General features: G+C 42.1%; 1 protein-coding gene across 4 annotated transcripts in view; it reads right to left on the reverse strand.

Moving 5' to 3' along the window:
- ALPK3 (alpha kinase 3) overlaps positions 1-15,777 on the reverse strand; it is a 1,275,893-nt gene that overhangs the window by 631,550 nt on the left and 628,566 nt on the right. For 3 of the 4 annotated variants that reach the window (XM_078685238.1, XM_078685241.1, XM_078685240.1), the window contains one exon: positions 12,079-12,210. In XM_078685238.1, the coding sequence (XP_078541364.1) occupies positions 12,079-12,210 (132 nt within the window). The remainder of the gene's footprint in view (positions 1-12,078; positions 12,211-15,777) is intronic. The other variant, XM_078685239.1, reaches the window with a different exon arrangement.

Genomic DNA, 15,777 nt, shown 5'->3' on the forward strand with positions numbered 1-15,777 from the left:
GGAATGTCATACGACTTGGTCGTTAGCACATTCTTTTGCTGAAGTTCTCGATGAAATCAAAACAATGGCCGCAGGGTTTTTCCCAGGTTGTCATAGGTTTGATTTGTTTTGAGAACTCCGTATGCCTTATCAGGGGCTGGAGGAATATCGCTTGTCTAATTAGATGGCAAGCGTTATGACCTAATCAGATAACACGTTCCTGTGCCGTAGTGTGGCTTAATCAGATAACGGTTTCTGCATCATGGGGGTTTTCTGCATCGTCGGATGGCTGCTAGTTAACTTTTTAACCAGAATAGGGTCAGGAATAGGGGGATCGATACAGAACCTATAGGAATACATCACACCCACTCCACGCTAACTATGGACATATTTACTAATCTAGGCATAGTAAAACATACTGTAGAGTATAGTGTATACCTTACCACCCCAAAATACATAAATGCATTTTGAAATTATCTAATATACGGAAAAAGTCACATGTATTATATGCACTCAAGCTGTAGAATAATGCTAAAGTAATCACGCATTTGTATACATTATTGCTAATTGGTATATGTGAATTTACACATGAAATGGCTCTTAATACAGAAAAAAAGGTTTGAGACCATTTCATCACAGAATAAAATAATTATGAACATACCAGCGGGCAGCTAATGTCTATAAAGTATCTAAAAATAGAAATTTTAGTTCTCTAAGAATAGTTCTTACTTTAAGCAGAAGATAAGTTTCCCGAAAAATTGTAAAAATATTTTTGGGGCTGCTGAAAAAAATTGCTGTCCGTGAACTGGAGGGAAAATTGTTCATGGTATTTTGCTATTCTAGTTGAAGTCCAAATTCAGGGAACGCCGTGTGCGAGCTTGCATAAAAGTCTCTATTTCTGCTCTGGTGAGAACATCATATCATTTAGACTGTCGAAAAAGCTGTCAACAGCTTCCTGGAAGAGTTCCACTAACTCGGAAAAAGGTGTAACCATGCATTCGTGCGCATGATTGTCTCCATTGACGTTATGATTTGGATTGCTGACAGAAGGTCGTACCTGATTGATGCTGCTTTCATCTTGAACTTCACTACCCCTTAATCGTAGTGGTGAAGCTTCCACGAATGCCGTCATCAGGATTGGTAGCCGTTGAGGGCAGCACAAAGCATGAGCCTTTATTGGACTCAACAATGTTTCTGCATCCATTGGCGCATCCGATTGTAGCGTCAGACAGGTGTCTAACACGCATTCTTCTCCGCATAGCAGGCACCTTAATACAGGTAAAACACATCGATGCCACATTGGTCGAAATGAAAGAAACCAAGTCATGTTCAGGTCTCTAAGCCGGGATAGTCCCAGGATTTTTGATATCCGGTCCCGGTATCCAATGGCTCGGATTGTTTCTTCCCTGGTCGCAGGTGTTTTGTCTGTGACATGGTTTGCCATAACGAAATATTAGGACCAAGAATAGGATTCCTGCAATTAGTCCCAAAATGAGGGGAAGTCCGCCAAAAATCGAATGGACGAAATCTGGAAAAATACCCAGTATGGCTTTGAATGGTGTTAATGCCATCGAAAATACTGTCTTAAATACTTTTGAGACTCCACTGGTATCAGAAATATTTAAGATTTCATTCAGGATTTCTGCGAAATGTATGGGGGAATTAGTTGATAACAAAGAGTGAATCTCTGCAGTCGTCCTTGCGACTAGGAGATCATACGTTTCTTTTGATGACGTGAGCCTTGTCGGTGTCTGAAGAAGCACTGTTTTCATTCTGCTTAAAGTATCTATTCGAATAGAAGTAATTTTCAAGTTGGGCCATGCCCTTGCCTCCCTGTCTGGAAAGGAGCTGGGGAACAATGAGTGTCCACAGCACTTGACCTTCGCAGTCGTAGTTACGAGATAAGGAGTCCCGGGCATAAGACTACAACATCTGCGATCTACAATTAGAATGTAACTCCCATTGTAGAGTCTTTGAAAGAATGGTTCTATCTCTGTTGCAGGTGCGCCTTGCTGGTGACATGAAAGGTTATTTGAGTTCCCTTCACAGGCTCCATGCAAACTAATTCCATTACACAGAAGTGTACCGCTTAGTGACATTGCACAATTATTGCCACTAAGAAACACTTTCTGTCCTTTATTACTGACACATGCATGTGAATAGGGCAAGTTCCATGTTGTCTTAATGTACCCTTTTCCTAATTTTTCGTACATGCCAGCCTGTATATATTTTTGGCAGTATTGAAACCTGAAGGTTGATATTGGAATATTAATTATCCCATGTATTATCCATTCACTGACAGGTCGTTCTGACATTGTCACTGGTAATCTCTCGAGTTTCTCAATGCTCAGGATTGTATAATCAGCTCCCTTTTGTGCCATACTGATTTGTTTATCAGTAAGGTTAAAGATATTGAATAGTGACGTTGTGTTGATTAAACGCCAAGGCACATAGCCTGAACGCAGATTTTGTAACGTCCAGCCAAGCTGTACAATAGAACGCAATTGAGACTGACCGTGTTGTAATAACAGTAAGTCTTGCGATATTATGTCGATTGCTGAAGACACAATGCTGTCCAAAGAAAAAATTCTGGAGGACAGAGTCATTAACCCATTGTCCACTACAGAAAGTGATTTTTCCAAATGAATACGGTCAATTTCCCGTATTCTTTCTGCTGTTTCAATTTGAGTCACCTTCCAGGCCTCGTTGTATGCTGCATATACAGAGGCTGCTATGAAACGTTTTTGACGCTGTTTGCGTGGTCCCATAATGAAATCACGCAAGTCAGCACCATCAGTAAGTAAAGTTAGGTGTTGCTTAATTTCTGCCAGTGTGGAAGTTTGTAGCCATTGAAGGCATAATTTGCCCACACTGTAGGTGGTTATTATCCCTGGGTGTTGTCTTTGGGAATATCTAGGGTCTGGCCTGGTCAATTTGAACCCCTGTGTTTTGTTCAGGAATCTGTCTTGACAGTTATTAGTATCTGTGGGCCAGATCAACCACTGTTTCCAATCAGGATGTGTTCTGTTTTGGTTTAATACATAGTTTACGTCTATCTCCTCATCTGTAGAGTTATTGCTGTACATTGTTGGTTTTGGAATAGACGGTTTAGTTAAGTCTTTGATTTTGGCTAGGCCAAGACAGGTAGTTTGTTGAACAGTGTCATTTAAAAATATAATTTGTTCTGGGATCATGCAGGCTCTAAACAAAGATTCTATACCTTGTACTTGCCATTCTTTTGTACCCCAAACACTTTTTACTTCAACATTTTTGTCCCAATAATCAAAACCAAAGGTATTCATTTGTTCAAAAAATGAGTCTGAATATATCAATTTCGTGTTTGTTATCATGGTCTTTGTCCCTGTCTTATTTGACAATTTGAAATAAAATGTTTCAGCATTACTTGTGTTAAAACCTGAAAAGTATGAATATTTGTCATAAAAGGTTCTTGAGCTTCCTTTTGGAGGGGTTGCACAATGTTCCCATTGATTATAATTTAAAACATTTCTAGGTTGTGCAGATTTATGTAGAAAATGGTTACCATAGTGGTTGTAACAGTACATACTATCATAATTTGTAGAACCCTGCAAATAATCATGTTTGGTAAATTTAGCAGACATCACTAGGTCAGACATCATATTATTTATACTTTCGAAGTCCCAATCATCAGCAAATGAGCTTGGTTTTACAAAGTCACTCAATGAGATCTTAATTTGGTGTGGATATTTCAGGATTTCAACCGGACCATAAATTTCGTAGTCAGTGTTGTCCCATGCTACCCCACCCAGTATAGGATTGGCTGTGAAGTTGACTGAAGAAAGTTCTCTTTTCTCGACGTGTGAAGATGTGTGTGGTTTGCGGATCAAGTTGATTTTCTGACTTGCTGTGTCCATTTTAGCATATTTTCCCTCAATGAAGCGTCCCAAAGTTAGTACCATGATGAGCCAAAGTATGAGGATAAATGCACCAAAACCCACCCAAAATTCAATCCATGGAGAAATCAGATATGTTTCTTTCAGTTGTTTCAAAAGTTCTTTAGCTTTATCTTTAAAGGTTTTTGTTGATGGCTGTGTTAATGATTCACTGAGGTCTTCAGAGGAATCATCGAAGTTTATGAAGTAGCCGGATGCAGTTCTGTCAATAGTTCCAATTGCTTCAGGATTATTGTTTCTTGCATATTCGTTTGTTACTTCATTGTAGGTTGGTGTGTCTCTGCTAAATGTTTTTATTTGGGTTTTCAGAGGTTTAAGTTCCATTACATTGTTGCATAGTCCTTGTTGTTCTTGTGTAGGCATTTCGAATGTGATTAGCCTCTTAGTTAGGACCTCTGTATTGGTAGCAAACCTTGGTGTTCTGCTACTTATTGGGAGTCCACTTGGCCTACTATTTGTTATCGGCCACATGATTGTGGTTTTACCAGGTCGATTGATACAACTCGGTTCTCCTTTTTACCAGCAAGCGGCGGTAGTACAACTGATCTTGTCCCGTTGATAAACAAGACAGGAACTGCTTTTCTGTAAGAAGGCGCAAATTCCTTCTTTACCGCGATCTTTTCTCTGACTAGATCCCCGACTTTTGGAATCCAGACAGGTCTTGCTGGGACAGGTGGTGGTTCTTCAGTGGTTGTTGGCTGTTGTTTCAACTTTATGTTGCTCAGGTCTTTTCTTGTTTCGTTTAAGTCCTGTAAAATAGCCAAACGATCTTTGATATCAAAGCTTTTTTCCTTCACCACTGAAGTCTGACTGTCGAGATCTAAGATCTAACATCCTAGTTCCAAATAATAATTCGTACGGACTGAATCCCTTCAGAGAATTTCTTGGCAGGTTATTTAGACTACGTTGGACACTTATTAGATGTTTGACCCACCCAGCTCCCGAACCTAATACCCTTTCCGTTATCGATTGCTTTCTGCCTTGGTTTTTTCTTTACACCATCCCGTATCCCTCAGGAAGGAAGTGAGAAGAATCCCGCTGTGCTATGCACATTTGGCCATATTTCCCCACAGGCTTGAGGGCTAATGTGAAAACATTGGTCAAACGTAGCATGTTCCTAGCGTATATGCCATTTAGACTCGCTAATCTTTGTATAACAGTCCAGACGTCAGCCGAGTGCTGAAGATCTACATTATAAGTGGAAACTAGCCTGTATATGTTAATCGGACGCTTTGCTTTTTACTGTTGATTTTTTCTGGAGTGAAACGCCACGGTAGTATACCGTTTCTCTCGCCACTGCGATCTCTGTTGCAGTTTGGGCATTTTTTTACAAAAATGTCATGCTGCAGGCTCATGCCTGGCCACCAGTACACTGATTGTAGTTCTTCCAGAGAATCTTTTTGTTTGAGGTGTCTGAGACCCTCGCCTATGTGTGCGTCTACAATTAACAAAGTTCTCCTGTCCATGTTTGGAATTAATCTGTCCCCCACTCCAGGGATTCGAGCAAAAGGGACGGAGTTTGCATCGATTATGTATGTATAATTGAGTGGATAGTTGATCGGTAGCGCTGAGCAGTCGCCTTTTGATGACGTTTTCACCGCCAGCACTGTTTCACCGTCAATGTATTTTACTGTACGCTTTTCGGGAGTGTTTCTATCGAATCCTTTTCTGTAGCGCTGACAGCCTGTAATATTTTGCTGTCTATTTTTGTTTTTGACCGTGTGATGGCAGCTACGGAAGCCGTTTGCACAGCTGCCTTCGCGGCCTCATCAGGCAATGAATTCCCTGCAACGTGAACGACATCACGTTGATGACTCAGCGTATGTATCACGTGAGTCTTTGGTAGTTCTTTTTGTAACAGAACTATTTGTTCCCAGAGCATTTTATGCTTGATTGTGCCTCCTTTTGCATCCTTAAAACCATTCTGAAGCCAGATCTGCAAGTATTCATTGTAAGACTGAACGCAATAATACGAATCGCACACTATGAGTGTGGGGAATTCTCGATCGGTATTTTCAAGCGCCATCTTGAATGCCAGTAGTTCAGCTCGCTGAGCTGTACAATCTCCTAGAGATTGTGTTTTAGTGACGGCTGGTTTAAATTTCCCTTCGTGCCAGCGACCTTTAACAATCGCGCACGCAGCACTGTAAGCTTGTTTACCCCCCACTGCGGGTTGTGCTGATCCGTCTGTATATATTATACAGCCGTAATGTTCTAGAGGCAGAATTTCGGTCGGCGGAGGACATTCGAATTCATATTGGAGAAATTCTTGTGTTTTTAAGTTAGGATCAAATTCGTATGCCACGTCTGCTGCAGCAAGAGAATTAGCCCATTGTATCCATCTCGGATGGAGCGCTTTAGCATTCGGAATGCTTGCTTTTGTTACAGCCTCTAGGGCTGGTATCGGTGTCACGATTATTATTCGTTTACCTTGTGCCAGGGGTGTTCTTTTGCTATAGCTGTCTGTGTTGCAGTTAGAATTTTTTCCGTTGGGCTAAATTCCATTTCAGCCTTAGTGTACAAGTGTGATTTGAATGCAATTGGTACCTTTTCTCCCTCATTAGAGGTCAGGTATGTGAATCTGCATCTTCCTGGGATGACTCGAATCACAAGATTGCGTGTGTTATCACGTGTTTCTAATTTTGTTTTAATTAACATGTCTGTTTGTAAAGATCTCAGAATTTCCTTGTGTATTTGAGTCCAATTGGTTCTTTTAAAATCTGGTTTTATTAGATCATAAAGGGGTTTGACCCTTTCTGCGTAATTTGCAATGTATGTTCTTCCGAAATTTAGGAAGCCTAGAATTGACTGTAGGTTTTTTAGTGTTCTAGGTGCTTGGAGTACGGCACATTTCTCTAGGAAATTGTCAGCCAGGCTTTTGCCTTCACTTGATAATTCATATCCTAAGAACAGGACTGTCAGATGGGCAATTCTGGATTTTTTAAAGTTGAATTTGTAACCCTCTGCTGCGAACCCAAGTATTATGGTGTTCACTCTCTTCAAGTGAGTATCCAAGTCATCATCTGTTAGGTATATGTCGTCGACATAAGATAATGCTTCGTCATCATATGTTTGTAGTAATTCTGTTACTCTCGCTGAGAATACTCCCGGGCTGTTCTTGTACCCCTGGGCTAATCGACAGAATTGTTTTTGAGTGCCATTTATTGAGAACGCAGACAAATATCTGCTCTCTGGTGCTATGTTTAGACAAAAGAATCCATTAGAGATGTCTAATGTTGTTTTGTATTTTTTGCGCACTATGTTATTCATTAGTGCAGCACTATGCGAGTTTTGCACTGCAAAAGTTTTGCAACATGAGTTAAGGTGTCGGTAATCCAAAACTAGACGATATGAATTGTCTGGTTTGGAGACCGGAAACAAAGGGTTGTTCATTTGTGAGGTGCAAGTTTCAATCACCCCCTGGTATTCTAGCTGATCTAGGATTTCTTTTACCTGTTTTTTAGCTTCTTGCTTAATTGGGTACTGTCTTTGTGCAGTAGGTTGTGATTTTAACTGGATTTTGTGAGGAGGAGAGTCCTCGTCCCATCCTACATGATTTTTATATAAAGCAGGAGCTTGAGCTACTGCCCACTTTCTGGCAAGTGTGTATTTTTTATGAATTGGGATATGATTTGAGAAGGCAGGCATAATTATTTCTTCGCCATGAGGGCAATCCCTGACAAACTCTGGTGGCCAGCCTTTTTCAGCTAGAAGGATGTCATAGCCCTTGGAGAGATTATCCCAAAATAGTCCCCTTATTTTTCTAGTCTTATCCCCTTCTATACGTAAAGTTATTTCATATATTTTGTGAGGTTTGCTAACTCTGGTGTCTGCAGTTTCCACTTGGAGATATTCATTCGTGTCCACTGTCTCCAGATGATTCATAAGGACTTTGCGAGCTATGCTCACTTCTGCTGCGCTGTCTAGCATTGTCTGAGCCCATTCTCCGTTTTTCAGTTGTGTCCTCAGTATTCTCGGCATTGTTAACTATTTTAATGCTGGCTACCTTCTTTTTTGGAAATTGTAATTTCTTTTTTAGATGAGCAGGTTCCTTGTCTTTGGACTTGGCGTGCTCTTCTCTTTGTTCTGAACGTCCTCTTCTTTCCGATTTCTGCGAGGAAGTCTGAAAAGATTGAGAGGGACGTGTATCAATGTCTTGATATCTTTCAGGTTTTTTTATATTATCCCTATTTCTAAGGTTATATCTTTTCCCAGAGGGATCACTTTGGGGTGACCTATGTCTTTGGTTCGGAGATTTTTCTCTCCGCCGAGGTGACCTTCCTCTGGACTGGAATTTCTTTTCTTTAGGATTGGATTGTTTGTTTCCATCCCAGCTCTTTTTTGTGATGTTGAATTATTATTAAAAAATATTTTTTCAGGACTTTCAATCAGTTGCGGTTTTACTGGTATTCCACCTAAACTATCTCTACCTAGTTCCTCATAGGATTTTTCTATGATTCTGGCAATTTCAGCTGGTTGGTTTGCTATATCTGTTTCTTTTAACCTCTGGCGGATCGCCACGTTTGCTGCTTCTCCCTTTATGTTGGCTAATAATATAGCCGAGATCTGCTTGAAGTCTTTTAGTAATTTCATACCAAGAGTTAAAGCGGGTTCTGGACCGTATTCATCTTGAATTTGTTTCAGCACATCTGGTATTACCGAGATGGATGGAACACCATGTGTTTTGTGTAAATGGAAGCAAGGACTGTACCCCAAGTGTCACAGTCCTCCACGTGTGGTGCGATTCCCATTGGAAGACAGATAGTCAGAATCCTGTGTTTTTCTAACGGGGTGGTGTCTGGAAACACCGCCTCTATTTGGGTGATTTTTTGTGCTAGCCAGAATGGTATTTGTTCCCGTTTAGCCGGTACTTTACCTAGGCAGGACTGTATGTTCTGTGGTGTAATTTTATTTGTGTTCCCCTGGTGAGGGGTCAGCTGTGGAATTTTAATTGCTGGTTGTATTGTTGAAGTCCGCATCACATATTGGACTAATTGTCTATGTACTTTTATTAATTGTTTTAGCTGTGTTAAAAGCTCTGGTGCAGGCATTCTTTCGATGTCTGGATGTGGTGTGTATCCGGCTAGGACCGGCCACGTTGCTCCTGGTCTACCTAAGGGACAGAGCCTGGTGATGTGATTATTGTGTTTTAGGGCGCCATTAAATAAGAGCAGGTGCTCTTGAAATTTAAGTGGTACTTCCACCTCCTCGAAAGGAGTGTACTCATTAGGAGGTTCTTCTGTTTTGTAATAGTGGAAGTACTTTGTTACAGCATTTGCTGCTGGAAAGTTTATCCATGTGTAGAATACCTCTGTCTGCCGATATTCGTGTGCCTCAATTACGAATATGACTGTGCCACCTCTAGGTGTCAGTCCATTTTCTATAAGTTTTAAAGTTATAGATTTTCTTGTGTTGACCGGGATGAGTATTATATCCGGGTCTGCTTCTTGTATAGCAGTATCAGCTGCTGCGAGTTCAGTTGCTATTCTAACTGTCTCTCTTTCATCATCACTGTCTACCATTCTACCGACAGGAAGGTTATTACTTTTGTTTGCAGATCAGGTTTCTTATGGAAACAAAGATTAGATGCACAATATTTTGGAACAGTGTATCCTTCAACGTTGATTAAACCAAAAACCATACATAGGAGTTCCCTCCTGCGAGGTCTGGCGGATATGACCTTTCGCCCACTCCAGACGTCTTTGGAGTATTATGGGGAAAAGGGGTCTGAGTGAAAAAGCACGACTGAGTTACTCTAAATGTCTTACGTTAGTTTTATCGCCTTATCCAAACACGTTGGGCGCCATGTAGTGTAGTTCCTATTATCCCAATAGGCTCTGCGCATTGGAATAATACCTTCAATAGTATAGGCCTAGACCAGACGTTAACTAGGTCTACTACTGTCGATATTAGACTTAAAGTTTTGGGTTTGCCAGCTAGCTCAGAGTTCACTAGAAACTTTCTCGAATAGGCAAGGAGGAGTTGAACCTCCCTGGATAGACAAGAAGGGATTTAGTTTCTGACAACCATAGAACATGACAACTTTGCTCTCCCCTAATCAAGAGTGTATCTCTAGAGTCGTGTGAAAACAAAAGACGACTTATTTTACTCAGTCAGTACGTGCATTCTTAGTCTCACCAGATTGTAGAGAAAAGGAAGAGACGGGCGTGTTCAATAAAAAGATGGTATTTATTGATCAGTCTCTTTTCTCATACAAGAGAAATGGATCGATATTATTGCAATACTTATGGTTAAGTAAAGTGCATACAATAAAAGCAGAAGTATAAAATAATACTGTAAAAACATTGATATGGTTTCTAAGCCATATGAAGGTCTAAAATGAATAAAATAGATACATACACATATACATTTGACTAATCGTACTCAACTGGTGTTTCTAACTGCGTCTACCCCAATGTACCTGACCTAAGCCTAATACGTGGGCGGGAATAGAAAGTAGCAGTTTAAGTTAAGTTTGTTTTGCCAAGTTACTGACTAAAGAATTCTCTGCGAGGGGTTATTCAGTTCTGTACCTGGAATCTAGGATGAATGAGGGATGGTATCTCTCGTCTCTGGTCTCGATATTCCAGGCTGCCTGCGAGGGCTACCCGGAAGCGCCGGAGCTGGATTTCTCGGCAGGAGAAAGCAGCGTCTCGTTCTCAGCGCGTCAGGAAGGCGGGGCTGCGCCAGCGGGGTCTGCTCTGCTCTGGGCTTCGGCAAGTCTGGCTGCTCCGATCTCGTCACCACCGCGTGTGTTTGCATAGGGCAATATCGATAATATTTATACCTTTAAGGTGCAGAGATTGACGTAAGGATGGACATAGATACGTCAATAAGGATGTCATACGACTTGGTCGTTAGCACATTCTTTTGCTGAAGTTCTCGATGAAATCAAAACAATGGCCGCAGGGTTTTTCCCAGGTTGTCATAGGTTTGATTTGTTTTGAGAACTCCGTATGCCTTATCAGGGGCTGGAGGAATATCGCTTGTCTAATTAGATGGCAAGCGTTATGACCTAATCAGATAACACGTTCCTGTGCCGTAGTGTGGCTTAATCAGATAACGGTTTCTGCATCATGGGGGTTTTCTGCATCGTCGGATGGCTGCTAGTTAACTTTTTAACCAGAATAGGGTCAGGAATAGGGGGATCGATACAGAACCTATAGGAATACATCACAAGGTCAATATTGTATCTGCATTTACCGTCAGGTCCTCGTGCCTCTCTGCGACAGTTCTCTTGTCTAGCTTGCCTGCAGTTCGCTACCCACTGCTGCCTGTCTACCTGCTCCCTTCTGGTTTGTCTTTTCTGCATGTTTTTCTGCGCTCCGTGTTGCCTGCACTGCTCGTTTTTCTGTCCTCTTCTGCTCTGTTTAGCCTTTCTGCTTGTTTTTCTGCCTTCTGTTTTGTTTTTTCTGCCTTCTATTTTGCCTTTTCTGCTCGCTTTTCTGCCCTGTTGTTCCTGTTCTGCTGGTTTCTCTGGCCTCAGTTTTGTCTTTCTGCTTGTTTTTCTGCTCTCTGTTTTGCGTTTTCTGCAAATTTTTCTGGCCTCTCTTTTGCCTTTTCCTGCTCTTTCTCCTCCTTTATCTTTTGTTTCCTGCTCGTTTTACTGCCTTCTGTTTTCCCTTTTCAGCCTATTTATCTGCCCTCAGTTTTGTCTTTCGGCTAATTTTTTTGCCCTCTGTTTCGCCTTTTCGGCATATTTTTCTGCCCTCCTGTTTTGCCTTTCCTGCTCGTTTCTCTCCCCTTTGTTTGTGCCTCCTCTGCTCGTTTCTTGCTCTGTTTGCCTTACTGCTCATTTTTCTGTCCTGTGTTTTGACTTTTCCTGCTCGTTTTTATGCATGTATTTTGTCTTTCCTCCTCATCTTGCTGCCCTTAGTTTTGCACCTTCTGCCCGCTCATTTTTTCTTTTTTCAGCCCCTTTCTCCCCTCTTCCCGCTGGCTCACAGGGTGAGCTGCCATGAGGCAAACATCGTATCCCAGCGCCCAGATACCCAAAGCGTGACAGTGCAGCGCTCTACAAATGCTGATTGATTAACATTAGCACCATTTAAATATGCATCTTTTTAGTAGAAATGTCTTTTGGGATCTTTGTACACAGGCATATTTCTAATCAATAACAAAGATTCTATGACGGGAAACTATTGTTTATATTATCACATAAAACTACTACCTCAGTTTCTTTGCTGGATTTTAGTGTTTGCTCAAACTGTTGCTGCAAGACAGCATATGCTTGTTGCAAAGCTCGATACTCCATTTCCAAATGGTGATATTTTTGTAAAGCTTCTTCTCTATCTGCAATCTAAAAATAAAAACAAGGGTAAACTTCACTGCCAGAATATGGAAAAGAGACATTGAACACAAACTGATCTAGCTTAATATTTTTCGTTTTGGCTTGACAAATTACGAATTTATGATTTCACTTTTGATAACTATCATCAGAAACTACTTGCTGAATGGCTTTACATTACTGTCAAACATTAAATTATACGCCGTTCAAAGAGAACATTATGTAAGTAGTGGATTTACTGGTAAAGAAAAGCACATATTTTCAAGGTATAAGATCTATAAAAATGAAAAATTATCCCTGTCAAATAGTTTGTTAAAGAGGGTATCTTCAAAAATGCACATGCGTGGAAAATCCTCTGCCATTTATAGAATAATTTGTTAAAAACACACATAAATGTGAACATCTTAAACCTTGTCATGATCATTTCAACATCTATGATGACAAACTTGAGCTACACATCTCCACCATTTTTCTATTCATCTTGACACGGGCTGCTTTGATATAAAACACAGAATCCTCTTTTTTAGAGGTAAATAACTTTCTTATTCTGAATGTAATTTTCTGGATTCAGACGCCTAGTAAAAAATACCAATCACTGATTATGAAAAGTGCTAAAAGCACTAACAAAAGCCTTTTAATTAACAGAGCTTCAATCGATGTAAGGAGGTTCCGCCATCTCTGCAAGAGAGATATTGTCAAACCTTGTTAAGGAGTGATAGATTTTCTGAAACATTTTCAAAAAACAGCCCGAGCTTTGGGGTCCCTAGGTCCCATGGCAGCACAGACTTAGCCAACATACCAAGTTGAGACAACGAAATCTGGTGAACTGTAATTCACAAACCAGCCGCACATTACATGAAGATGGTGCGTACTGACAAATAGCAATCAGTCCAGTGAGTACCAAGGGACTTTTTGTTAGCAGGTTCCAAACCTCCTTTCACTATAATTAGACACAATCAGGAATATACACTAAGAATATACTTTCATATATATTTTTTTTTTTCTTTCATATTTTTTTTAATTAAAATCAAAATCCAATTCTAGTGCATGTAATGCGTATAGTTCTGACTATAAAAACAAACATAATAATGGCAGCAAAAGCAGTAAACAGATCAGACAGAAATGCAACATCATAATAGCAATAAGGATTCTCCTACATTTGTTCTCAGGCGCCTTTGTTCTTGCTTCTAGCTAAACTATATTAGCACCAAACAAATCCTGTACGAGTTTCTTTGGTGTCCTTGCCTTTTACCCGCACAACTTTATGAAACAATGGAGGCACTGTCATATAACAATAGAGCTAGTGTCCAAGCAAGCAGACAAAGCAAGTCTGGTGGATTTGAGGTCCCTGTTAATGGCCTACCATAAGGTTTGTGAAAGGGTCTTTTGCTGAATATTATTAAACCTACAATTTCAACTGTTTCTGATTGCATGAAGCAATGATTATAAAGGAAGCACACCTATGAGGACTGATACTGCTGCATAGCTGGGCAGTGTCTTCCATCAGACACCCACAGGCCCCTGGAGATGGCAGCATGGCACCTCCTGGTTAGCGATGGAGCAACGTCCCCTGTCCCATCATGCGACGCTTACAACGCATTCTTACCACACTGATCTCAGACCCGGGCAATCGCCCGCACAGCTGCATACTGACCCGCCCCACGACACTGCAATCCAATTGACACAACTTACTCCCCTCCCCCCATTTTTTCTTTCTCCCCTTCTCAGTAATCACTTCATGATACCTAAGGCCTTTTTTATATCGCCCTGAGGCAACGATTAACAATCAGAGACTTACCCTTAGAGGAGGGAACTCTCTGCCTTTGTTGGAACCGATTGCACAGACGGGCGGGAAATAAACATCCCTACGCTCCCGAGATCCCACTGGGCATGCTGACAGCATTCCCACATGGTGGAGATTGGTCGCACCTGCAGCACTGGGAGGAAGCGGGACTGCAGATGGTAGGAGACTTATACGATGATGGGGCACTGGCCCCATACCAAACGTTGCAGGAACGCTACGACTTGCCGCGAGGGGACTACTTGCTGCACGCGGCAGTAGCACGCGCCATTCAAGCGCACTGGGGCGAGGGTTTGGTGGAACCACCGACGTCGCTGGCATGCCAATATACTATGATGTCTGCGGGCACCTACAAGGCGGTCACATGCCTTTATTCTAGGATATTAAACGAATCCTTGCAACCTCTGACTGGGCTGAAAGCCAAATGGGAACTAGACCTGCACAAGGAGATCCCGGACACCACGTGGGAGCAGCTAGTACAGCGAGCTAGAAAGAGTACAAGAAACGCACGATTTCAGCTGATCCACTTCTTCTATATCCTCCACAGGGCCTACCTTACCCCACGTAAAATAAGAGAGTATTTCGGAGCGGAGGAGGCGGCCTGCCCGCGCTGTAATAGCATGGGAGCGGACCTGATCCACATGCTCAGGGACTGCCCTCGCCTACAGAATTACTGGGAGGAGATTGGTGACACCCTGAATGAGGTGGCGGGTAGGGATCTCCGCTTTGATACAGCAGTCAGCATATTGCACTGGTTCCCACATACGCCCAAGAATAAGATATCGAGCAAATTCATTGACATGGGCCTCCTCTTAGCCAAAAGGGAAGTGACCAAAGGGTGGAAGTCGAAGGCGGGCCCCACATATCGGAGGTGGTTGAATGAGTTTGTGAAATGGGCGGCGAGCGAGAGCACAATCAGGTACCAACTAGCGCGTCGGAAGGATGACGAGAGGGCTCAGGAGGCGGCACTGGAGTGGGAGATCTTAGTGCAAGCTCTGCGAGATAGCTCAGTTAATGACGAGGGAGGGGATGAGGAGGCGCCAGAGGACGCGACCGGCGCAACTACAGCGATAGCGCCCTCACCAGGCACACACATCTAGATAACCGATTGTATCTCCTGCTGGTCATTGAGTAACCAAAGGTAGACTGGACAGGTGCAAGTGGGAACATTTGGGGGGGAGGGGTTGGGATAGTTGAGGGGGGTGCTTAGGTAAGGCAGTACACAAGTGACGACCCTAACGCGAGACATTGGGGGGGGTTAATAACTCAAATGCAGACAGCGGACCTCTTCATACGTCGCACACAGCAAATGTTGATTGAACCGTTTTTTCCTGACTATGCGTATTGCCGCCCGGCCTCCGGGATGTGGGCTGAATGGCTGTGTTTGAAAAATGGATGTACACACAAGGGGATGGGGGCCCCACGCTGATGTCATGATACCTGATTAAGTTGTGATGCCTTTGGTTCTGCAATAAAAAAGGTTTGACAAAAAAAAAATTATACCTAAGGCCTTTTCTCCCTTCCCTGTTTGGTCCTGTTTGACCCTTTGTCCCCAATGGGGTCTTTGTTTGGAAGTTACTATGGTAGATTCTATTGCCATGCTTGTTAATACATTGAATATGTTACATTGGAGGACGGTAAGAATCCGACATTCGGAACTCCCGACTACACAACACATCTGGTGGTACCACATGCTGAATATCAGGAAGCATGCAAATAGGAAACGAGAGCCACGGAACATGCCACCTCCCACCACACTTAGCTACACAACACCCTGA

This window comes from Lissotriton helveticus, chromosome 3_2, assembly GCF_964261635.1.
Source record: "Lissotriton helveticus chromosome 3_2, aLisHel1.1, whole genome shotgun sequence".
Classification (NCBI taxonomy): domain Eukaryota; kingdom Metazoa; phylum Chordata; class Amphibia; order Caudata; family Salamandridae; genus Lissotriton; species Lissotriton helveticus.